At 32.6% G+C, this 23,719-nt stretch overlaps 3 protein-coding genes across 3 annotated transcripts; 2 read left to right on the top strand and 1 right to left on the bottom strand.

Annotated features, from left to right (window-relative positions):
• The first annotated feature begins 1,117 nt into the window (after positions 1–1,117).
• On the top strand, positions 1,118–5,858 carry LOC126667203 (WEB family protein At5g55860). The gene is made up of 3 exons (XM_050360163.2): positions 1,118–1,561; positions 2,802–3,014; positions 3,662–5,858. The coding sequence occupies exons 2-3, from the start codon at positions 2,838–2,840 to the stop codon at positions 5,447–5,449; spliced, it is 1,965 nt and encodes a 654-aa protein (XP_050216120.1). The 5' UTR covers positions 1,118–1,561; positions 2,802–2,837; the 3' UTR covers positions 5,450–5,858.
• A 4,240-nt stretch (positions 5,859–10,098) lies between these two features.
• LOC126667894 (uncharacterized) lies at positions 10,099–14,100 on the top strand. Its single transcript, XM_050361023.1, has 5 exons — positions 10,099–10,643; positions 12,133–12,218; positions 12,308–12,613; positions 12,721–12,804; positions 13,453–14,100. Exons 1-5 carry the CDS (start codon positions 10,269–10,271, stop codon positions 13,883–13,885), a joined length of 1,284 nt encoding a protein of 427 aa, XP_050216980.1. The 5' UTR covers positions 10,099–10,268; the 3' UTR covers positions 13,886–14,100.
• A 285-nt stretch (positions 14,101–14,385) lies between these two features.
• LOC126667895 (phosphatidylinositol/phosphatidylcholine transfer protein SFH9) lies at positions 14,386–20,823 on the bottom strand. The gene is made up of 11 exons (XM_050361024.2): positions 20,507–20,823; positions 20,357–20,385; positions 18,493–18,576; positions 18,318–18,371; positions 17,740–17,817; positions 17,460–17,513; positions 17,257–17,316; positions 17,088–17,183; positions 15,929–16,030; positions 15,750–15,830; positions 14,386–14,987 (listed from the first exon to the last, which is right to left on the bottom strand). Exons 1-11 carry the CDS (start codon positions 20,559–20,561, stop codon positions 14,667–14,669), a joined length of 1,014 nt encoding a protein of 337 aa, XP_050216981.1. The 5' UTR covers positions 20,562–20,823; the 3' UTR covers positions 14,386–14,666.
• Between the last annotated feature and the right edge of the window lie 2,896 nt (positions 20,824–23,719).

The following is a 23,719-nucleotide window of genomic DNA, read 5'->3' as shown; positions in this document are numbered from 1 at the left end:
CAAGGCTAACGCAAAATCCAAAAAGAAAAAAAAAGGTTTATGGTAAAGGTACCAGACCTTGGTTTTGTTTTGGTTTTTACTTGTCTTTGGCCGGTGATTCGGTTCTTTGCTGACCTGGCATTTCATTATTTTAAATCTTTTGCTCATTTATATGCTTTACCTTATTGTAAAATTACGGTCAGAATTGTCTTTACTTCCACTACCGGACAACTCTATTCTACAACCTAGAAAAGTTGCCGGAATCCGTAATATGGTCATCTTTTTACTGCTCCGATCCGTGTTCAAAAACCGAACCAAAATAAAAATTAAAGGTATATTTAATTTAATTTAATATTATAGTTTTTTTTTGTTCGGTTCAATTTTAATATACACCAATTAAAATAATATAACCAAACCAGTCAGTTTGATATGGTTTTAAAAATATAAAAAAGTTTTTGAAATTTACTTTCTACCTAGGATTTGAAATCGATGTCCATTAAGGGAAAGAGCCCCCAGTGGGTATATTATGGTCATATTTTGTTTGTATGCACAGTACTCATTCCCATGATTATTTGTTTTTAGAAATTGCATTGAAGTTTCTGAAATTGTAGTACGTTAAATTTGTTGGATAGAAAAATAGTACTATGCATTATCATTAATGCATTAATCTTTTTATTATTTATGAATTTCAAATTATATTTTCAATTTAAAAAATATAATTTTCAAGAAATTATAACTAAACAATAACATAGTGAACATATTTAAAATAAAGTTTAGAAAAGTAATAGTAATTCTGTATTTTTTCATGTTTGATATGACCATTATAAATTGAGAAAAAATATCAATCCGGCCTTCGACTTGTGTTTTGAGTTACATATATCATTTTTAATTAACTTTTAGTTGATTAAGCCCTAAAATTCATCTAAGGTCAAATAAATCACGTGTTTAAGATATACAAAATAAGATATATTTGACGTAATTAAAAAGAGTTTGAAATCTAACTAGCTAAAAAAAATTAAAAAAAAATTATATGATCTCGAGACATAAATTCGCAAGTCGGTTTAACATATCAATTTTGAATGTAGTGAACGTTATGAACTCGTAGGTTAAAAAACACATCGTCGGCCGCCTAGTGCTTTACTTGTCTTCCTTAAACTTTTTAGACAATAATGTCCCACAACTCCTACTTCACAAACCAAAATTTGACCCATTTATATAAAATTTGTCTCTAAATAAACTATTCATTTTTAATTTTCGAATCTCTTTATTCTCTCCAATTCATTTCTTACTCTTTTACCCCATTTCCATTCCCCATAAACTAATTTCCAGTTTTGATTCAAAAAGAACACAACTTTTTTCGCCTTAATTCAATCATTTTTCGAATTTTCTTGGAGATTTTAGCCTCCACTTCACAGATTCTTTGTGGGTTTTTTTCTCTGTGTAAAAAGATCAAAAGGGTGTCTTTGACTTTTGTAAAGAAACGATCAAGAATCAGTTTTGGTTTGTAAATTGGTTGAATATGTCGATAGTGTTCAATTTTGTTTGGTTTCTTTTTGGAGCTTAATTTAGGGTTTGTTTTTGGGTAAGTTTCTGTTATTTTTTTCGTTAATTTTTATGCGAGTTGGTTTATCAGTTTTGTTTCTGTTGATTTCTGGTTTGTTAGTTTTCTTGATGTCACTTGTTAGCCATGCTATAGAAAATAATAGAATTTAATGAAAAAATTGGTTTCTGTTGTAACTAATTGTTTATGATGCTGTAAAAAGTTTGAGCTAATTATCAGGAAGTTGTGTTGTGTTACTTATAATTTAAGTCTGACGTGAAGTAATTTTTTTGGATTGTAGAAGAATTGCATGTTCAAAGAAAAAAAGAGTAATTTTGTTATTTTTGGCTGTTAGAATTATAGGCAAAAAAATTAAGTGAAGCTGTTGAAGTGTGGGGAAGTTGATTGGTGCATGAAAACGGCTGTTTTAATGAAAAACTATGTTAGGAAGGATGTAGTGAAGGGGAGGAGAAAAAGATTTGGAATGAAAAGGGACATATATAATATAATAATTTCACGAAGCAGTTTCTGGTTTGTTTCTGAAATTAATGGAAAGAATTGTAGGGGAGAAATGTCGAGGTTTGGATTGTAGTAGAAATGATAAGAAGTTGAAAGTGGTTTTAGTTGTTTGTTAAACTAAGCTATTTGTGAAGCTGATAATCGTAGCTCATATCTGAAGCGGGAAATGGGTTTAAAACCATTACGCTTTTATGTTAATTATCCGCTGAGCTCGGGTTGTTAGTTGTTTAAACACATGAAAGCAACCCGAGTGTTCATTTTTGTGGTACTGAAAGTTGCAGCTTATTCTGTCTGTGTTTCTTTTATTGGCGTTTCGGATTCATGCTTCTATTTTATAGGGGTTCTTGTTAGGAATTCTGTGAGGATTTAATTGATTTGGTGTTTAGTTGACCCAATTATCCCCTCCAAAATGGTGCCCGGATTCCCGTTCCTATGTGGTTTAGTTTCTGATGTGAATCTGTAGAGTTATCAAGCATGTATAAATTTATGGGGAATGGAAGAAAGAGGCTTCAGGATTCTGGTAGATTTGATGATATTTATTTTATGTGCATTGTTTATATTGTATTTACTTTTCACAAAGCCTTTTATGAACTGCATGTGGCTCTTTGTGCGTGTTCTATAGAAATTTTGAAAATCTTCTTTGATTGCAGTTTTGTATAATTTACGACAGCGGATGTCTTGTAAGTTAGACATTGTTGTCCAACCATTCAGGCATCACTCCTTCACCTATTATAAATGAGTAACAGTTCACTGGCTTTAACAGGTGATATTGTGAAAACTGACCGGGAAAAAAGGGGGTATGGGGGCAAGAGAACGCAGAAAATCTACAGATTCTACTAAAGTGGAGGTGGGAGAGATTGACACCAGGGCACCCTTTCAATCTGTTAAAGATGCTGTCACCATGTTTGGTGAAGGTGCTTTCTCAGGCTCAGGTGAAAAACCAGCTATCAGGAAGGCAAGACCTCATTCTGCAGAGGTACCGGTGATTCTCTTTTGTATGATTAAAGAGAGCATCTATTTATATATTTTATTGCTATATGAAAATGTATTAGTTAAATTTGTACCACATCCATTTATTTTGTGGAGCTTAATCCATAAGAGCATCTAATTACTACATTTATCGGGTATACACTATATATGTGCATTTTATATTGTTATTTTAACTTGTGCCATGCTTTTGTCCTTCATGAAGATTGATCCTGTCAGTTAGTTTAGTGGTACCTATTTTTCCGCAATTACACATGAATTTATTGCTGATTTCATTTTTATGGTATGAAAGGGTGAAGCCTTAATTGACGAACCTTTAGATAATCGATTCACTAGGCAGTATTATTCTTAAAAATGTATTATTGATTTGACGGTAATTGTTTTACCTATTGTTTGGGCATCCCCTTTAAAACGTTATGATTATTGGAAATGGAATCCTAATGACGCTCTACATATTGCTGTAAATGATTGTGAATATGGTAAAGTAAATTAAATGAAGGCGCATAAATATTTCTCTTGATTCTGTTTCTGTCTTTAATACTGTACCCCCATGTACTGTTAGAGATTCTTCATATTTACTACGTAGGTGCAGTAGTTTTCCTAGCTTAATTGATTTCTTTTGTTTCATTATTGAAGAGAGTTCTGGCTAAGGAGACGCAGCTTCACCTGACCCAGAAGGAGCTGAACAAGTTTAAGGATCAACTGAAGAATGCCGAAACAACTAAAGCCCAAACACTTGTAGAACTTGAAAAGGCTAGAAGAACGGTAGAGGAACTGACGGAGAAGCTCAAGATAGTCTCTGAATCGAAAGATACAGCAATTAGGGCAACAGAAATTGCAAGAAATCAAGTAAAAGAAAATGAAGAAACAAAGAGCGGTGATACTTCTGGATCCAGTGGCACTAGAGAGCGGGACTTGGAATCTGCAAGGGAGCAATATATGACTGTATTTACTGAACTTGATGCTGCAAAGCAAGAACTGCGGAAGATTCAACAAGAATCTGAAGCTTCTCTGGAAGCAAAACTTGCTGCCTTTAATCAAGCTGCAGAAGCAGAACAAGCGGCCAAAGCAAATGTGGAAAAAGTAAGCGAACTTTCCAAAGAAATCTCAGCTCTGCAGGAATCAATAGGGCAAGTGAAGCTTGCATCTCTACAAGCACGGCAAGATCAAGCAAAAATATTTTCTGAAAAAGATGTTCACAAGCAGTCTTATAAAGCTACCTTGGAAGCATCTGCTAATAAATTACTTGCATTAAGGAATGAGTTTGATCCTGAACTTGTTTTTAAGCTTGAGAGGCAACTGGCTGAAACAATAACCGAGATTGATGCTCTACAAAAGCAGATGGAAAATGCTAAGGCTTCAGATTTGGATTCTGTGAAAACCGTCACTTCAGAGCTAGATGGTGCTAAAGAGTCATTGCAGAAAGTAGCCGAGGAGGAAAACTCCTTGAGAAATTTGGTGGATTCTCTTAAGCTGGAGCTCGAGAATGTGAAGAAGGAACATTCTGAATTGAGGGAAAAAGAGGCAGAAACAGAGTCCACAGCAGGAAACTTGCATGTCAAGCTTCGCAAAAGTAAGGCTGAGCTTGAAGCAGCTCTTGCAGAGGAATCTAAAACAAGAGGTGCTTCTGAAGAGATGATCTCAACTCTCCACCAGTTATCGTCAGAAGCAGAGAACGCACGACAAGAGGCTGAAGAAATGCAAGAGAAGGCTGAGGAGTTGAAAAGGGAAGCTGAAGACACTAGAATTGCACTTGAAGAAGCAGAGAAGAAGCTGAGGGTTGCTATGGACGAAGCTGAGGAAGCCAAAACAGCAGAGACTAGAGCCCTAGATCAGATTAAGATGCTATCTGAGAGGACTAACGCCGCTCGGGCTTCAACATCCGAGTCTGGTGCCAATATCACTCTCTCTAGAGAAGAGTACGAGGCTTTGAGCCGGAAGGTTGAGGAGTCCGAATCATTGGCAGAAATGAAAGTAGCGGCTGCCATGGCTCAGGTTGAAGCTGTAAAGGCGAGCGAAAATGAGGCTATGAAGAGGTTGGAGGCGACGGAAAAGGAGATCGAGGATATGAAGACTGCAACTCAGGGAGCTTTGAAAAGGGCAGAAATGGCTGAAGCAGCCAAGAAGGCTGTGGAAGGAGAACTTCGAAGGTGGCGTGAACGAGAGCAAAAAAAGGCAGCCGAAATTGCATCGCGTATAGTAGCAGAAACAGTAATGCCAGTAGAATCGTCACCGCAACGTAATAGGATTCAGAAGCAAAAGTCAGCTCCGTTGAATGTAATTCAGGTCTCGAAATCGGTGAAAGAGAAGAATTCTGCATCGAAGAAAGCTCTTATGCCTAATCTCAGCGGCATTTTCCATCGGAAGAAGAACCAGATTGAAATCGGGTCTCCGTCTTACCTGCCTGGTGAGAAACCTGTCTAACATTTGTGCTTTGAAGATCTCTGTGTGTGCTTGTGAATGGTTAAGAGTAAGAAAGAGCCATTGTTTATGAATTGATTGCGTGTGTATAAATTTGGAACAAGTGGAATCAAATTTCTTTAATCTATATGGTGAGTTTGAGGAAAAAGAGTGAATATGAATATATTAGGAAGGAAGCAAAGTTTAGGGAAGTGTTGAATTTTGTATATGAGACTGATGTTGTTAGATTAATGATGGAGGGTTTGCAGTAGGAATGAGTTTTATGTTTTTCTTTTTCTAAGATTGTGTACCTTTTAAGCTAAGGCACTTTAAACTTGGGCATGATGGGCATCGACAGTTTGTTGAGCAATGGTGCAATGATGCTCTCTGTTTGTTGTTAATGGATTTGAGTGAATGAAAGGCTATTTTTAAAGCACTGGTTTGATGATAAGTCTTTATCAGCTGTAACTTTCTTCACCCTCCTGGAAAGTTTCATACCACTGAAACAATATCTAATGCCAATCCATCTGGGGTTGTAAACGAGTTGAGCCGAGTCTAAATTATGTCAAGCTCGAAGTAGAGTTTGAATGAGTTATATGTGTCAGAAGCCTTTTTAAACTCTTGAATCTTACAAATTTCTTTATCTAATACTCGAGCTCGGCTCACGTTTAGTGAACGGTTTGCCTTTCTAGGACTAAAGCGAATCTTTTTTTAATGCATATTATATTGATTACGCATAATGATTGGTCAATTAACTAAATTCACGGACCAGCTCCTTCAATTATTACTAAAGCAAAAGAACAATAATGACTGTATATGATTATAACAGAGAAAAATTTGATAGTTTTTCTATAACTATTTCATTTGTAGTTTACTTTAGAAAAATATGGGAAAGAAAACAGAAAACAGAGAAGAAGAAGAAGAAGAAGAAGAATAAAGAGAAAAAAAATAGCATGTAGTATAATGAAATATGATTAGAGAAAGAAATATGATTAAAATAAAATAATAATAAAAAATAAATATAATATAAACATGTCTTAAAGTAAAAAAAAAAAAACTATATTAAAAGGGTGAGATATTTTTTTTGTCTTTTTCCTTATTGAGAGAGGAAATCATATTATTTTTAAAAGGAGGATAATTTTCTAATTTTCTCTTAATATTGTTATTATATGTTTTACAAAATAATTCTTTTGAAATTAAACAAAAAGATATATAAATTAAAAAAATACATTTTGTTTAATCAGTATAATTTTTTGTAGATAATTTTTTCAATATAAAATGAACTATAAAACAAAATTTAAATAAATGAAAATAGATAAAATAAAAGTTGTTTTTATTAATTATAAATATGATTTTATGTGAATTATTGTAAAGATATAATTACTTTAAAAGTAAAAAATAAAGTAAACCACAAGACGAGTTAAACTAGGCCCGGCCCGTTTGGCTCAATTGAAAAAGCCGAGAACCAATCTCTTATTCGGACTTGATTCCTTTTTTTGTCTCTAAATCCCTTTTTTTAATAAAATTGTTAAGATATATTTGTTGAGTGTTTATCCCATGCAACCATTACGCCACGTCATTTCTACATCAAGTCAATGAGCATTTGTGATAGGAAATTTTTTAATTATTTATTTTTTTAGGCTTAACCCCTTAAAAACCCCCCACCTTTCAACCCCCCTTCGTTTGCACCCTCACCTTTCAAAATCTCCAATTTTACCCAAATTATCACCTTTCATTTTCAATTGCACCCTAAAAGTATTAAATTGAGCTTTTGTCACTAAAAAAAGTTGAAATCGATACTTTATATTTTAATTCATGTTCTAAATATTCCTTAATGTTTAAATTTTAACAATAAAACCATATTTAATGCTATTATAAATTGATTTATATTTTATATAAAAAAATTTAACTTTCAAAATTTTAGGAAATATGGTTTTATTGTTGAAATTTAAACATTAAGGACTATTTAGAATATGGATTAAAATATAAATTATCGATTTGAACTTTTTTATAGTGAAAAAGAGCTAATTTAATATTTTTAGGGTGCAATTGAAAATGAAAGGTAGAAATTTGGGTAAAATTGGAGATTTTGAAAGGTGAGGGTGCAAATGAAGAGGGGTTGAAAGGTGGGGGAGTTTTCAGGGGATTAGCCTTTTTTTTATCATTTAATTTTCTATATGGCTAATGCGTAATTGGTTTGTTGCACGAATGATAATGACACAACGGTTATGTTGTATAATTATCTATGTTTGACTCGTACAAATATTCATTTAACAAAAATATATTTGTTGGATGTGAAATGATTATTTGACTTAATCTATTTTTTTCACTTTAAATTCAATAATTCTCATTTCAAATCAATAATTGAACAGCACAACTCATAAAGGAATTTCTATTTTTTTTGATTAAATTATTCAATTAAATACAAATACAGATTGTTTTATACAGATTGCTTGAAGCCTTAAACTATTTAGATAAAATATATTTTTTATAAAATATTTTTAATAGCATGTTACTATAATTTATACAGTTATTTACTATTAGCCATATGAGTTCACAATTAAATTAATATTTTTCTATGAATTTTAAAATAAACCCCCCACCTTGAATTTTTTTTTCGTTTATACCCCCACTTAGGAAAATTTTCAATTATACCCTATTTCGGATTTTTTGTTTTCAACTCTACCCTAATGAATTAAATTGGCCTCTTTTTATTTGAAAAAAAGTTCAAATTAAACCTTCATTTTTAACCTATATTGTATATGTTAATATTATTAATAGTCCAAAAACACCTTCTTCCTTAAAAATTAAACTATAAATATTCCGCTAAAAATTTATTTGTCGAGGGCGAAAATCGATCGTTCTTCAAGGAAAAACCGACCCGTCGGGCGTCGGGTCGGTTCATCCTTGAAGAACCGACCCATCAGGGTCGTTCTTCCATTGAAGAACAGACCCATCAGGGTTGTTCTTCCATTGAAGAACAGACCCATGAGGGTCTGTTCTTCATGGAAGAACAGATCTGTTCTTCCCCGGCCAAGGGAAGAACAGCTCGCTAGGGCCGGAGAAAATGCTCTTCTCCGGCCAGCTCTTCTCCGGCCATGGTGGCCGGAGAATAATTTTTTTAAGAAAAAAAAATAGAAAAAAGTTATTAATTATGAGGATGTAAATGAAACTTTTAAAGTTAAATGACTTGTTTGCATTTTTAAAAATTGAAAAAGATAACATAACACCCTTATATTTAGTTATTTTTAATGATTTTATCATTAATTTATTAAATTGTCAAAATTTAAAATTTGAGGGTAGAGCTGAAAATGAAAAACTCAAAATAGGGTATAATTGAAAATTTTCCTAGGTCGGGGTATAAACGAAAAAAAAGTATAAGGTGAGGGTTTTTTAAGTGATTAGGCCTTTCTTTTAACTAACACACTCTTATATAAAAGGTTTTCAGTTTATACTTGTTTATGGATCGGATTTGGTCGGCTAATTTTTTTTATTTTTTATGTAAGTTCAAAACCGGTCCGATCCCGATTTGGGCTTTATATTTCCTATCCAAAACCGACCTTTACACTTTATATGCGAGCTTGGGCCGAGGATTTTCAACCTTGTATCAAAACGAAACTCCGAACCTGCCCACAGATTTATGTTTTTACTCTGAGTATTAAAATATTTATAATTTTACTCTGTTATCATCTGGTTATCATAAATCCTCCGATAATTTATTTTTTACGTAGGTTATCATACAATTATCATAAATTATCATACTTCATTATCATCTAGTTTTCATACTACAATGTTATGATAACAACATGATAATATAGTGATACTGACATGATAATTAAACATTGTTTTATCATAATATTATCGTAGATATCATCATAACATTATCATATAGGTACCATATATATTATCATCTCAGTATCATATGATAATATTATGATAATGTAATGATAATAACATGACAATGTTATGATAACGATATGATAATTAAACATTATTTTCTTCAAAAAATTTGTTTTTTATGCAATGTTATGATAACTGTATTATACTTGATAATGCAGTGATACTTATATGATAATCATGCGTTGTTTTTTTATAAAAAAATATTTTTCTCTAGAGTGTTATGATAATGATATGATAATACAGTGATATTCATATGACAATAAGATGCTGTTTTTTGTGCAGAAACTCGTTTTCTGTGCAAAAAATTGTTTTTCATCATAAAAAAATTTTTATACAGATTTTTAGCTCTAGAGTTGAAAAAATTCAAGACTAATTTATTTAGATATGAAAGTTAAAATAAATCGTATTTATCACCACAAATTAAAAAAAATTACTAAAATCAAATATGAAATCATATTATTTTCAAAAAAGAAAATATTTTCTTAATTTTCTTAAATTTATAAGGGTAATAATAATGGGATTCAATTTTGATTCTAACTTCTAACCCTTCGGCCATGTTTGGTTCATGGAATAGAATAGCATGAAATAGAATAGTTATTCCATAAGGAATGGAATAGCCATCTTTAGTTTTTAAAAGAAGTGTTTATTCCACAAAATCATGGAATAGCTATTCTTTGGAATACCTATTCTATGAACCAAAGTAAAGAATTGTCATTCTATACGGAATAGCTATTCCATTCCGCACCTATTTCATGAACCAAACATGGCCTTCATCTTCTGTCTTCGCCAGTTCACCAGCGGGTCGATTTGACAAACATGTAAAAAACACCTAGGAATTACATATTAAAACCTCCACAATTTGTAATAAATAGTGAAAGTAAACCAAAACACAGACTGCAATTGTCTTAGTACAAACTGCAACACAATTCTCACTCACAATAAAATGGGAAGCAACAGAGAAGACCCACTTTCATATATAAACAACAGCCACAACCCTTCTTCTAATTCTTCACCAATCACTGTCTCCGACCATCTTCTCGACCCATCTGCCAGCGCTTCCAACAGCTTCCAAAACGACGCCGGTTTTCTCAACGAAAGCGCCGCCAGCAGTAGCAGTGATTTAGAGTTCGGCTTCTCCAGACCCGAATTCAGACAGAACCCATTGGCTGGGACTGTTCAGTTTTACCAGCGTCATGTTTTTTTGTGCTATAAGAACCCTTCTGTTTGGCCCCCCAGAATTGAAGCTGCTGACTTTGATCGCTTGCCTAGGTTGCTGTCTGCTGCTGTTTTGGCTAGAAAAGCTGATATGAACAAAGAGGTGATTTTTATCTGTTTGTTTGTGAGTTTTTATCTGAATTTTGAATGTGGATAGTTTTGTTTTGAGTGACTTTGAATTGGGTTCTTTTTAGTTTTTCTTTTTGGTTGCTATTTTGATTTGAGTTGTTATGGATTTTAGTGAACTGGTAAAGAAGTTGGTCTTTTTTTATGGCTTTTGGTTAGCTTAGTGACTTTAGTTTGTGGGTGAATTCACAGCTGAAATTTTGATTATGGTTTTGTAGATTGATTGAGATTGAGAAGTGTGAATGGATCATTTAAATGTTTGGACTGATCGGAGGCAGGTTATTTGAGTTATAGATTTTGATGGGTTGGCTTTGTTTTCAGTAGACTGAATTTGGGCTAAATGTATTGTGCATTGGAGTTCTTGAAAGTCTTTAGTTTGGATTTGCTAGACTGAGGGGATGTGTTTATGACTCATTAATGACCCAATTCTGTCCCTTGGTTGTTACGGGCTAGTTCTTGGTGTTGGTTAATTGACAAATGTCTTGGTAGTTTATGCATTGTGTTGTTTTTGGATGCATAATAAACAAGTTGATTGTATTACTTATTGGTTCTTCAACTCAAACTAAATCTTTTGAAAAGTTACCGGATAGGTTTGAATTCAGGTTAGGGTATGAGATGCCTCCAGTGTTGATTATTCCGTTATTAATTTTCATAGATCAGTTTATCCTACATGCTAATACCAAAGATATATATAATTTTGAGCGTCGCTATGAGGTGGGGGGCTCTTATTTGTGACTAGTTACTTAAGGGTGTCCTTCATGTAATAAAAGTTATGAAAGAAGAATGATTGACATATGGCTGTGCTTTCTTTGTATCATTTATTACTCTTAAATTTGATATTTCCTTTATGAAATTTTCTTGACCGTTTATATTCAGTATAATCTTTCTTACTTACCAAAATGATTAACTTTGGTTAATTGTGAAGGAAATAGCATAAAAGTGGCTTTTCTGTTTGTTGCTACTTATGGAAAGTATGCGTGTTTGTTTGTGTCTTCGTGCGGTGCCTGTGTTGGAATGGATTTGCATTCATGATTCGTCCATTTAAGAGAATCTGGAAGAGAAATATTTAAGAGATATCCGTATAAATCATGAGATGGGTTTCATTCTTGTTGTGCTTGCACTTGGCTGTGTTCTCGTTTAGTATAAAAAAGTGAAGCTGCGAAAATATCAAATAAGTACTTTTGGGAAATAGAATTTATACATTGATTTGTTTAGTTCGGTGATTGGCATGGCGTTTCGTTGTCCCATGAGATCATCTGCTGTCTGTAGTTCAATCCTTGAGTATGCTGTAAATGCAGCCAGTGTGATATCGGCATGGACGTGGATGTATACCTGTTTGTATGCACACAGACATAAATACTCGTGCTGGCTAAAAACCAATTTCTTTCTTTGTTTGTTTCTTGAAATAAGTAAATCAACAGATATGCTAATTAAATTTTTATTAAATTTACATTTTGTTCTTCCAGACGCGCCTAACAATATGCGAGGGGCATGACGGAACCGAGACCTCAAATGGAGATGTGTTAATATTTCCGGACATGATTAGATACAGGTCAGTCAATTTCCCTTTATGGCTCTAGATTCTCTTCTTGACATTATACTTTTCCTCTTTAAACATTTTGAAATGTGTCGAGGGTGCAGGAGATTGACTCATTTTGATGTCGACACATTTGTCGAGGAAGTGCTTGTGAAGGAAGGTGAATGGCTGCCCGGAACTCCAGAAACATTAAAGGGCTCTTACATTTTTGTATGTTCTCATGGGTCTCGAGATCGTCGATGTGGTGTTTGTGGACCTGCTTTGGTTAGTAAATTTAAAGAGGAGATAGAACTACATGGATTACAATGTAAAGTATCTGTTAGCCCATGCTCTCACATAGGGGGACACAAGTATGCTGGAAATGTTATGATATTTGGATCAAGTATCAATGGAGTCGTCACTGGACACTGGCAAGTTGCAGTTCTGCGTTTTCCATTTGTATATCTTCCTTTTAAACTTACTGTTCATGTATTAGGATGATTAAGCATTTCTAAGATGAAATTTTGAAATCCTACAGGTATGGATATGTCACACCTGATGAAGTATCCATATTACTTGAGCAGCATATTGCTAAAGGCGAGATTGTAGACTTTTTATGGAGGTAATTCTCAAATTCTGATGTCTAAGCTGATCCCTGCGGTAGTTCTTTATTTTTTCTTGCGTTAATCTTAAGCACTAGAAGGAAAAAGAGTTGGTTGCGGTTGCGGTGTTAAATTTATAATTATTTGTCATTGGTAGCTGCATTTACGGAATCAACAGTCTCTGACTTCAGTTTGTATCAGTACACTCTTAGGCTTGATTTTCGTTCAATAAGGTTACCAAATACCAACCCTTATGGTTGTAGATTAACCAAAATTATCATGTACTCATTAAGCAGATAGCCCATTGTTTATTCTTCATAATAGAACTATATCTGAAATTTTACAAACTCTAGCAATAGCTAGCAAAACTTAAAGGCCGAGTGTGTAACAAATTGTCTACTGCTGCATTAAAATCGGTGAATAACCCCAGTAAAACTATAGAATTCTTGGTATCAATTGTGATGTAACTGGAGAAGTGGATGTGAAAATTGCCTGTTGAAGTATGAACAATTCTATTACATTGCGCTGAATAATCATCCCTGTCGATTCTGCATTAATTGATCTTCATATTATACATGCTGGATAACATATGCTGCTTCTTTTTTTGTCAAAAATAACATATGCTTCTACTCCATTTAAAATCATCATCTAAATGTTGGGTTCATCAGGGGACAAATGGGTTTATCTGAAGAAGAACAGATCAAATCCCAAGAACTAAGGCTTCAGCTAAACGGTGGGACAGATGTAGGAGAAAACACGGAGGAGCTGAGTGGGACGCAGGTAGCTGGAGCTAGGTCCGAAGCAGAAGTTACGGGGTGTTGCCAGCAGAACGGAAAATCATGCTGCCAAAACCCTGTTTCAAATCATAAAGATGAGATTCTAGAGGCCGAAGAGAAGGATGTAACGGTGTTCCCCGACAAGAAGAAGAGCAGCGAGAGGATCCTGTCCCGGGTTAACAGTGTAAAAGGTATGTTTAGGGTTTGTGCTATGCCAACATGGTTCGATAGCTGGGAGCGAGAAGATACATATGCAGGTCTTACTGTTGTCTGTGCCGCAGTGTCAGTTGCAGCTGCCTATCACATCTACAAACAGTCGAGATAGAACTTTGAAATCCTGCCTATGACGTGCATAATTTCTTTGTGAATGCACTGTTAGAAAGACTGATAGTACATGCGTAAAGGGTTTTATGCCAAATTTCTATATATTTATATATATATGATGTGTGTAAAGGTATTATGTATTAATAATTTATTTGTTCTTGAAACTTGTAAATTATTCATTCATATAATCAATGTAAATGGTGGTTTTCTCCTCAATTCTCTTTAATTGAATTGATATAATGTCTTCTGATTTGTTGATAAATGTGAGGGAGTAGCCATATGCAGTTATGCACCAACAAATTCAGTGCAGCTCGGTTTGACATTATATAAATATTTAAGTTTGCCAGTTTATTTCGCATAAAATTTAGAGCAAATTTGAATCGAATGTACACCCCTAATAATTTGCAGGAAAATTTCGATACTTTCTTCACTAAACTGCAATTCTTGCCCTGGTAGATAAAAGTTGAGCATATAACACGGAACACAGTAGTCAGCTCGAGATGATAATAAATAATGCAATAGCTTCTTGCTCAAGCATCAGAGCAGAAAGGTCATATAATGCCAGTGGGGTAAAATCCACTTTAAAGTGGTTATACAACATCTACAGAATATTAGCTTCATCTTTTCTAAGCCTGCATCGAGCTGATGCAAGCAAAGAACTATTATATTTTAGTAACCGAAATACAAAGACTTGCCCTCGAACCAGTCGGAAATGAATCAGCCACTGAGAGTTGAGTCCGGTGTGGTATTAGTAATGATTTGATTTTGATAGTACCTAAATTTTAGCGGCCATTAAATTTAAGGCCATTTAATGAGTTGGAGAGTCCGTGCAGATCTTCAAACTTGTGTAGTTCAGATTCAATTGTCTTGGCAATATCCGCGTCTTCCTGATCTGGCTCCGGGATACTCACATGGACTGATCCCTGTTTGATTGGCGAAATGCATTCTGTAAGAGCAGCTTGTTGCTTGATATAATTGTATAACTGTTGATGGAAGTCATGATCCAATGAGAAACAATTGTCAGTGGTTCCATTCCCGGAATGACGCGAGGAACCAGAACCTTCTTTTCTGCAAAAATGTGGAAGGGACGAATAATCCATAATCTGCACGGAAATGAGAAAGAACACGATCAGATCTCTGATTATTTCAATCATTGAAGTAAACAGTTGTGATCAATATTGCACAGAAACATAAACGTTGAAAGGGAAAAAGCTAAAATGAGGTACGAAAAAACGATATTTTTTACAAGGAAAGTTATAAATATGAAGTTTCGGAGTTCCAGAAGCGTTTTTTAAAACAGAAATAAAATTTCAAAATGTAGGACTGCACGAGTTTCCATGCAACATAAGAGTGATCATCATTCTTAAATTGCCATATGCCTGTGAAAAAGACATGAAAATATAACAGTCAGCGCCATCATGAAGAACGCGAGGACAAACTACCACAATACGTAAACATGGGAGTACTTGACCTAGCTCAACAGAGCTTTATCACGTGTTTCGGTAGACTACTAAACAACACATAGCTTACTTATTTCACCATTCAGCCATGTAAATTATGCTTTCAACATATAGATGCAACCTCATGGAAACACCTCAAGTCTTACATTTCGGCATATGTTTTTATTTCCAGAAACATTTCTGAAACTCTATATTTATTATAAACAAATTTTATAAAATAATCCTCTATATTGTTTTCTGTTTCAGCATTTCCCGAGTGCCTCCATTTCAGTGCTACATAGGAAGTAACAGTGTAACATGGATGAAGGAGCATTTTGGAGATAAAGTCTTAACAGTTATAATATAAGGAATCGTGCTTAGGAAAAGAGTTCATAAAACCAGAGATCAGTTATAAGATTGTCTTGCCTTCAACAACTCGTCTCTTCCGCAGCCTTGCAAAACCTGAATTTTCCGCCTTGTTCTTTCTTGTAAAAGTGGCTTTACAACCTGCCGAAACATTTTACGATGCATTTAGCTGTTGATAAGACATGCCTGGCATTAAAGGAGTATTGGAGACACTTTTAACTTGAGAAAGAATTCCAAACCTTCCAGCATGCTGAAAATATGTATGGGACATTGACAATATAGTATGTCTGTGTCTTTTCTGGATAGTTTAAATCATCAACTGTGGATATAACCGTCAATAACTGCAATAAAGATCAAATATTCAGAACATAGAGTTTTTTTTTTGCCAGAAAGAACATAGAGTTTAATATGACTATTCGTAAGCATTCAAGATGATTAATTCTTTGATACAATAAAAATATGAACAAAGAGTCAACCTGGCCCTCGAACTTGTGTCTCGAGGTCAAATTAGTTATTTTTTAACTTTTTTAGTCAATTATATCCTCAAACTTGTGTTTCGGGGTCAAATATATCACTTTAGTCAATTGGATCTTCAAATTTGTCTCACTATTTAGGGGTTACTTGACCTAAATTAAGAGAGTTTGAGAATGTGATTGACTAAAAAAAGTTAAAAATAACTTATTTGATCCTGAAAGACAAGTTTGGGGATCTAGTTGACTAAACTGGTTAAAAATGACTTATTTAACCCTGATACATAAGTTCGCGGGCCGGGTTGACCCTTTGGCTTATTATCAATTTGCCCCCGAGCTTGCATGCGATGAACAATTAACATCAAAATTAACTTATTTATCAATTAGTCCCTTGAACCGGGACAATTACTTTGTTTAACGAATTTTTACAGGCAAGGAAGAGTCATAAACTACTGAGTTAGCTTATTTGTTCATTTTCAAAGAATCCTTGTTCGTGCACTTGTTAATTTATATCAAATTGACCAAAATGTATCAATTTTGAAAACAACAATAGGGGTCAATTGACCAAAAATTTGGATTAACTGATTAAAATTTGGACTAATTGATAAGAAGTACTCCCTCCGTCCCAATAGAGTTGTCCACTTTGCCTTTATCACACAGTTTAAGAAAAACAATTATTGTTTATAGGTTTTATAAAATTTTCCTTACTTTTCTTGTCATACCCCTATTAAATATGTCCACTTTCAATTTACTCATTAGTGGATTTTAAATAGGGACAATATAGGAAAATTAAGTGTAAAAGTTAGTTACTTTTTGAAAGTGGACAAGAGTTGTGGGACAAAAAAATTTCTCAAAGTGGACAACTCTATTGGGACAGAGGGAGTAACAAACATATATCTGACTCAATAGATGGCTATACCATCCATACCTTAATTTGATTCAATGCTGAAAGCTTTAAGCCAGTCATATCTAAAACTTTGACACAAGTGCTAATATGCCGTCCGCACATCCTGGTTGCAGAAGGCTGCAAAAGCATGTATCGAGTCAGGGTTTGCATGACATTTCAGAATATTAATAATTAATTTTCTTACACTTACCAATATTACACGATCTCTATATTCATTCAGTTGAATATGTGACTGCACATAATAATGCACCTAAAAAGACCCCAAAAATGAAAATAGAGATAATTAGTAAATGTTCCATATAGGACACCGAATAACAGAATCGAATAATCAAGCACATTATCCCAACTGATTTACAGGAAAATTCTCAGAAAACAAAGTCATGGAATCCTTACAGATGCTTTATCGAAAGTGCTAAGCCCAACGCCAATGGCAACAACAGGAAGGCCCTGAGAGAATTAATGGAGAAAAAGAAAAGTTATCAGATTCGGGATCCTAATCAACTACGTGTGGCATCCACAGGCAAGAATGACAATAAATTCACTGAGATATCCTGAGGGATCGAGATTCAATGGAAAACCAATCATCAGGCATCTCTTGCGCAAGCGAGCAGTAGAACAATAATCTAATTTGAAGAACAAGGTTAAAATTTGAAGGAAAAAAAATTGAGCATACCTCTTTTGAGTAACCTGATACTCCTACAAGGTGAGAATCTCGAATTGCTCTGTACAAATCTGCTGGAATTATTGGTTTCTGTGCATGCATAAAAGAAACCAGAAATACTTATTAGAACAATAATGCACGAAACCTCATTTATGTGCGATGCATAGATCAGACAGAAATTGGTGTCATTGGATTAGATTAAAAGGATGAAGCACATCTAAATGCCCTAAAAAATCTGACCAACTTATGACTATAAATTTCGAAACTTTCCCACCACTTCATAGAATAAGAGGTCAAAAAGGTGGCTGGCATAAGAGTCTAGAACTATCATTGCATGTTTACTTAGTGACTGAATTCCGCTATGGGCTTATCCTGAAACTAGTTCCCTTTGTATCATTGACGGCATGCCTCTAGTACTGTTTTGCATACATTCTCCTTACAAATTACACTACAAAAATCTATTAAGGATAAGAATGAATCCAAATTCAAAACAGGATGCAGAAACATTCATGTAACTGTCATTTTCATTCACTTTCAGGCCATGCACAAAATCTAGTATGAAGCTACATTTTGAAAAAATAAAACCTTACCGCCAGTATTTTGTCGATCTCATTTTGTATTCGCCATTCTAGACAATCCATCAACTGGAACAACAAGGCAATAATGGCAGTGAATAAGAAGCAAAGGATGCAAGACTGCAGTGTAGACGTTTACGGGAATGGGCATCACATATACTATTCTTAAACTAATGTAGATTTAACTAACCATTTTGTGGGCCTTAGCAACATTCCAGTCTCTTGCTTTTAGAAACCGCGCCAATGTTTCACTTGGACAATCCTGGTGCATATTCTGGATAGAGCAAATTTTAAGTTAGCATTTGTCTTGCAAACTTCATAAGAATCCAAATTAAGCGCAATATCACATTAGCAACAGTAACTCTAAAATGCAATAGGACTGTTAGAGATGTAAATGAATCTCAGATCAAATAATTAAAAAGAAGCCAAGAGACTTATAAGTAGAGGTTAGTAATATCTAACACAAATTAACTGGTTTTGTACAAGATGGGTTTCAACTGATTATCAATCACTTGGTCCAGCACTATCGAGATCTATAAAATATCTATATGGTAATGAAGTGTCAAATGACTCGTATTTGAAGACAAGTTGGATTAAAATCCTATTATGGGTACTTGTCCCAATGTAGAAAACAATTTTAAACAATCCAACATTTTCTATTTTATAGCATATTTATGTAAATATATAATATTCATTAATATTTCATAACATTTTTATCTAAAATATGTATTAATCTAAAAGAAATTCCCAAACTTCTATTCCAAACCCTTGAAATAATCCACTAAACCACTAGCCATGAATGATAATCATATGAGCATAACTAAAATAAAGTCTCACTAATGATCTAGAAACCCAAGCATTTTATGAATTTTTCCAGAATAATGCATCAACTTCATAATAAAAAATAAAATGTGTGCATGGTTCGATTCAATTAGATTTGCTATAAAAAATCTAAAACCTAACCATTTTGCAATTGGTCCTGGTATCATAGGAGACCAAACGGCCGCCCCCTAATTACTAGACCGACCTACTATAATAATTTCATAACACCTAGCAAAGATATGGCAAACAAATAAATTAGCCCTGTGTTCGGATCTGAGAATACCATACAATAATCAAAAGCCAAAAGGTATTGAGATAAGGGATAGAATGAAAACCAAATCACACCAAATATATATCTAAACAATCGGTGCAATTAATTAAAATGTATAATTTTTTCGGTTTGATTCGATTCGGTTCTGTTAATATAGATTCAAATTAATACATATTAATATATATATACATATATTGAAATTAAAATGTTTTGAGCTGTGGATTTTCGATCAATTTGGTTACCAATGGCAAAAATCAAATAACCAATCGGAAACCAAACTTTCTACACATTCACATCCAAATCAAATTGTTTTAAATCATTTTAACTAAATCAGAATAAACTTTGGTCTGGTCTGATTCAGAAAAACAGTCTAATTCTGTTTTCATTCAGCCCTAATGACAACACTTATCCCAAATATTCATCAACCGAAAATAACCAAAATCCTCAATTTGAGCAGAACTATGCAATTCATAGAACTCCGATTTAATCTATCGCAGAATTTCCAACAGCGAGGCATATCAAACGAATCAATCCATGGTGATCAACAAACAAGCATCACTCTTTTAGCAAACCTCAAAATCATGAAAGTCAAGAAAACAAAACAAAATGTAAGTTGTCAATACTATTTGTACTTCATCTTTCCAAAAGCAAACAGTAAATACCCACAACCCATAGATCAGACCCAAAGGCCAAAACAACAAGCTAATGCACTAACCAACAGCCAAAACATAACATCACAAACTTCAGATCAAATCCCATCTCCACATCACCACTTCATCCCCTCTTAGAAAACATAAGAGATCACTGCTTTATGTAGTTTTTAAAATTTCATGACTAAATTAGTGGACTAAAATTGTAGCTAAACAAAATTCAATTACTATTAGTTCAGAATTTCTTTCAGTTCCAAGATCTAAAACTGATCAATAAACACTAAAACAGCTCAACAAAAAAGAAAACTAACCCGAAATGTATTCTTCAGCTGCTCATCTACTGTTAAATCATCACCAAAAAACAAAAAGAAACAAAGATATTACATTAGTATAATCAGTAAAATTCAACAGAATTAAGTTAAAACATTAAAAAAATGTAAGATTGGGATTTGAAAGCTGACTTTGGTCCATTAAAGACTGCAACTGCTTCATAGCTTCTTGATTAGCAACACCCATTTCAAAAGTTTCAACACAAAGAACTGAAATTTATTAGCTTCAAAATTACAAATTTAACAAAGATTTCAAAGATGGTGTCTTTTTTCTTAAAGGATTCAATTCAAGTCAGTGGGTACTTCAAACTTCAAAGATTGAAATCACCAAATTTAAAGTGAATGCACTCAATTTAGAGAGAAGAAAAAAGGCCCTCTTAGAGAGAGAAGTGGCCTTGAAATCTGAGTTTGTTTTCTTGTTTTAAATGAATTGAATATTATAATTAAATAGAAAAAAGAAAAGGTAGAATTTGATTTTAAAACTCAAATCAAAAACGAACAGAGTATGTAATTTGTTTTGTAGCTAAGTACTTGGATGGTAATATTCAAAAAGTTCAATTGTCAGATATTTTCTTTTTATTTTCTTCCTTTTTTATGGATTCTTGTTAGTTGCCTGTAATAAACTACACTTTAATTCGTTAGATCTTCAATAAATATTAATTAATTTGGGTCACAAATCACATCATAAGTTATTAATTAAAAAATATCTATGGTCATTATAGTTTTTTTTTTGATAATTTATGGTCATTATAGTTGGCTACATATCTCTATATATAATTTTTTAATAAACAAAAAAAAATACTAACAAACAATTCAAAATGTATTTCTAAAAAAAAACTCAAAATATAAGCAATAAATAAATAGAAATAAGATAAATTTAGACATCGATTCCGTATAAGAGGTCCGAACGAGAACTTGAGTGCGAAGTTCCGTTGGAGCGGTTATTTCGATTTATCCTTCCGTTTTGACCAGCAATCTGATCGATCCGTTAAAACCTAATATTTCCGATCCTCTAAATTAGAACAATAATCTTCCAAAAATAAATCTATAAAAAAATGGCTATGAAACTTGAACGATTATTCTTGAGAGATTTAAGAAAACAAACCATAAAAAAACATAAAATCATAAACTTTCATTTTAGAAAAAAAAAAACTAAAATCAATATCGGACAAACTACCAAACTGATAAATTTTATTGAAATAATGACTAGGGATATAAATACTCCTCCGTCCCATAGAGATAGAAAAATTAGACATTTTTTTTGTCCATAAAGATAGAAAAATGACCTCATTTATTGATGATTTAAAATAAAATTATCAAATTATCCTTATAATTTTATTGTATGAGCATTAAATGCAATAGCTATAAAATGCTTCACTCTTAAATTTTTTTAAAGGAAATTGTAGAAAAAATTTAATATGTCAACCATAATGAATAAGTTTTTTAATTCTTGTAAAATTACTATTTTTTCAATTTTTATGCGGTTGAGGGAATATTGAATATTTATGGAGAGGAGGTGATTTCTAATTTAGATCGGATAATCACCTTCTCTCACCTTTCAAAGTTCAATTTTAATTTTAACATATTTTAAAATTACAATACGAATTCTAAATTATAGACGGCATTGGACATAATTTTTTTATTTTTGCTATTAAAAACACCGATCAATTTTTAATGATAAAAATGTTGATGTGAGTATTAAAATTTATATTGTTCGTCAGCCATGTGCATCGATATTTTTTTATTAAAATATTATTTGATATTTTTTAGGAATAATATTTTATATTTTAAATTGTAAAAAATAGATAATTTATATCCAACGTTTTTAGATTTAAAATTTGTGCTATAATTCAAAATAATACTGAAATTTATAATTTATCTACAATTAACCTTATTAAAATTTTAAAATTATAATCTGTTCATCTCCATTTGATTAGGTTGGGAATCTTATCAGAACTTTAATCCTGACATCTATATATAGACATTTGGTAATCTTCATTCATTTTTCTTTTAGGAAGTTAGTGGATTCCCACATTTCTCATCAATCAACTTTATACCAATTATAATCATTGAGTTTTTTTTTAATATTTTGGTACATCAAATAATATTCTGAGTCACCAGATTATATTTTATTATCTCAGTCATCTCATTTCTATTTCAAAAAAAATCTCAATCATTTAATTTTAAGGTTTATGTTATGAATGTTTGTATATTTTTAGTAATTAATCTTGTATAAATTTTTTAAATGCAAGATTTCAGTTTTTCAAAAGAAAAATGTTATAAAATCTATGTCTTTAAAATTTTATTAAAGATGATGATCGAAAATATTAAAATACAACGAAACCAGCAGATTATCAGTATAATCATATGAGTGTTAAATCAAATTTCTCGCATTATCGAAACTCTATTCATTTTTTAGAGACAAAACAACACCTTTAGCGACATCCATGTTTTGATTTTTTGTTCGATAATTTTTTGTTTATACTTTTGGTTGTTTCTTAGTATTTATTTTACAATTTGAAAAATTATGGTTAAAATTTGGTTGTATGACTTTTATTATTTGTATTTTAATCATTCTCAATGATTTAATTTTAACAAAAATAAATAAAAATCTCAGTCATTTAATTTTAAGATTATGTTATTAATGTTTATATATATAATTAAGTTTTGTGTAAGTTTTTCAAATGCAAGATTTCAGTTTTTAAAGAAGAAAGTGCTATAAGATCTATCTCTTTAGAATTTTAATGAAATTGAACGGATTCAGCGGATTATCGGTATAATCAGATGAGTGTTAAATCAAATTTTCTGCATCAACGGAACTTTGTTCATTATTGAGAGTCAGGACGACACCTTTAGAGAAATTCATATTCTTAATTTTTATTATTTTCGATTAATTTTTTGCTTATATTTCTGGTTATTTTTTAGTATTTATGTTACAATTTGAAAGATTATATGGTTAAATCTGATTGTATGACTTTCATTATTTTGTATTTTAATCATCATTAATGAATTCTAATTTAACAAAAAATATTTTAAAAAATAGTATTAACTATGTGATATTTTTAATGATTAATGTCATTATATATCACAATCTTTTGCATTTTTTTGATTTAAGCACAATCTTCAAAAAGTTTCACCTAATATCCCAACTTAAAAACATAATCAACAATCAAATATTTTGACCAAAAATCAGCGGAAAAAAAAGATGTCTCTCCTCTACCAATACCCTAACCCTAACCCTAGACAAAACACCACCAACAAACACCAAACTCCGGCCATCTCTCATCCTATTACTCACCGTCAGTCTGAACCACAACCTTCCCCCGTTTTCTACTTTGAAAACTT

Source organism: Mercurialis annua, linkage group LG2 (genome assembly GCF_937616625.2).
Source record: "Mercurialis annua linkage group LG2, ddMerAnnu1.2, whole genome shotgun sequence".
In the NCBI taxonomy this organism is placed as follows: Eukaryota; Viridiplantae; Streptophyta; class Magnoliopsida; order Malpighiales; family Euphorbiaceae; genus Mercurialis; species Mercurialis annua.
The sequence above is the reverse complement of the archived record's forward strand: the minus strand, read 5'-3'. Positions and strand labels throughout refer to the sequence as shown.

What these genes read in the sequence shown, in the direction of transcription:
- LOC126667203 (XM_050360163.2), top strand. Translation starts at nt 2,838, where the DNA reads ATGGGGGCAAGAGAACGCAGAAAATCTACAGATTCTACTAAAGTGGAG. An exon ending in CAAGACCTCATTCTGCAGAG is followed by an intron (nt 3,015 to 3,661) that starts GTACCGGTGATT and finishes TCATTATTGAAG; the next exon opens with AGAGTTCTGGCTAAGGAGAC.
- LOC126667894 (XM_050361023.1), top strand. Translation starts at nt 10,269, where the DNA reads ATGGGAAGCAACAGAGAAGACCCACTTTCATATATAAACAACAGCCAC. An exon ending in AAGCTGATATGAACAAAGAG is followed by an intron (nt 10,644 to 12,132) that starts GTGATTTTTATC and finishes TTGTTCTTCCAG; the next exon opens with ACGCGCCTAACAATATGCGA. An exon ending in GGAGTCGTCACTGGACACTG is followed by an intron (nt 12,614 to 12,720) that starts GCAAGTTGCAGT and finishes GAAATCCTACAG; the next exon opens with GTATGGATATGTCACACCTG.
- LOC126667895 (XM_050361024.2), bottom strand. Translation starts at nt 20,561, where the DNA reads ATGGGTGTTGCTAATCAAGAAGCTATGAAGCAGTTGCAGTCTTTAATG. An exon ending in TTGCTAAGGCCCACAAAATG is followed by an intron (nt 18,372 to 18,492) that starts GTTAGTTAAATC and finishes TTGTTGTTCCAG; the next exon opens with TTGATGGATTGTCTAGAATG. An exon ending in TATCAGGTTACTCAAAAGAG is followed by an intron (nt 17,514 to 17,739) that starts GTATGCTCAATT and finishes TAATTCTCTCAG; the next exon opens with GGCCTTCCTGTTGTTGCCAT.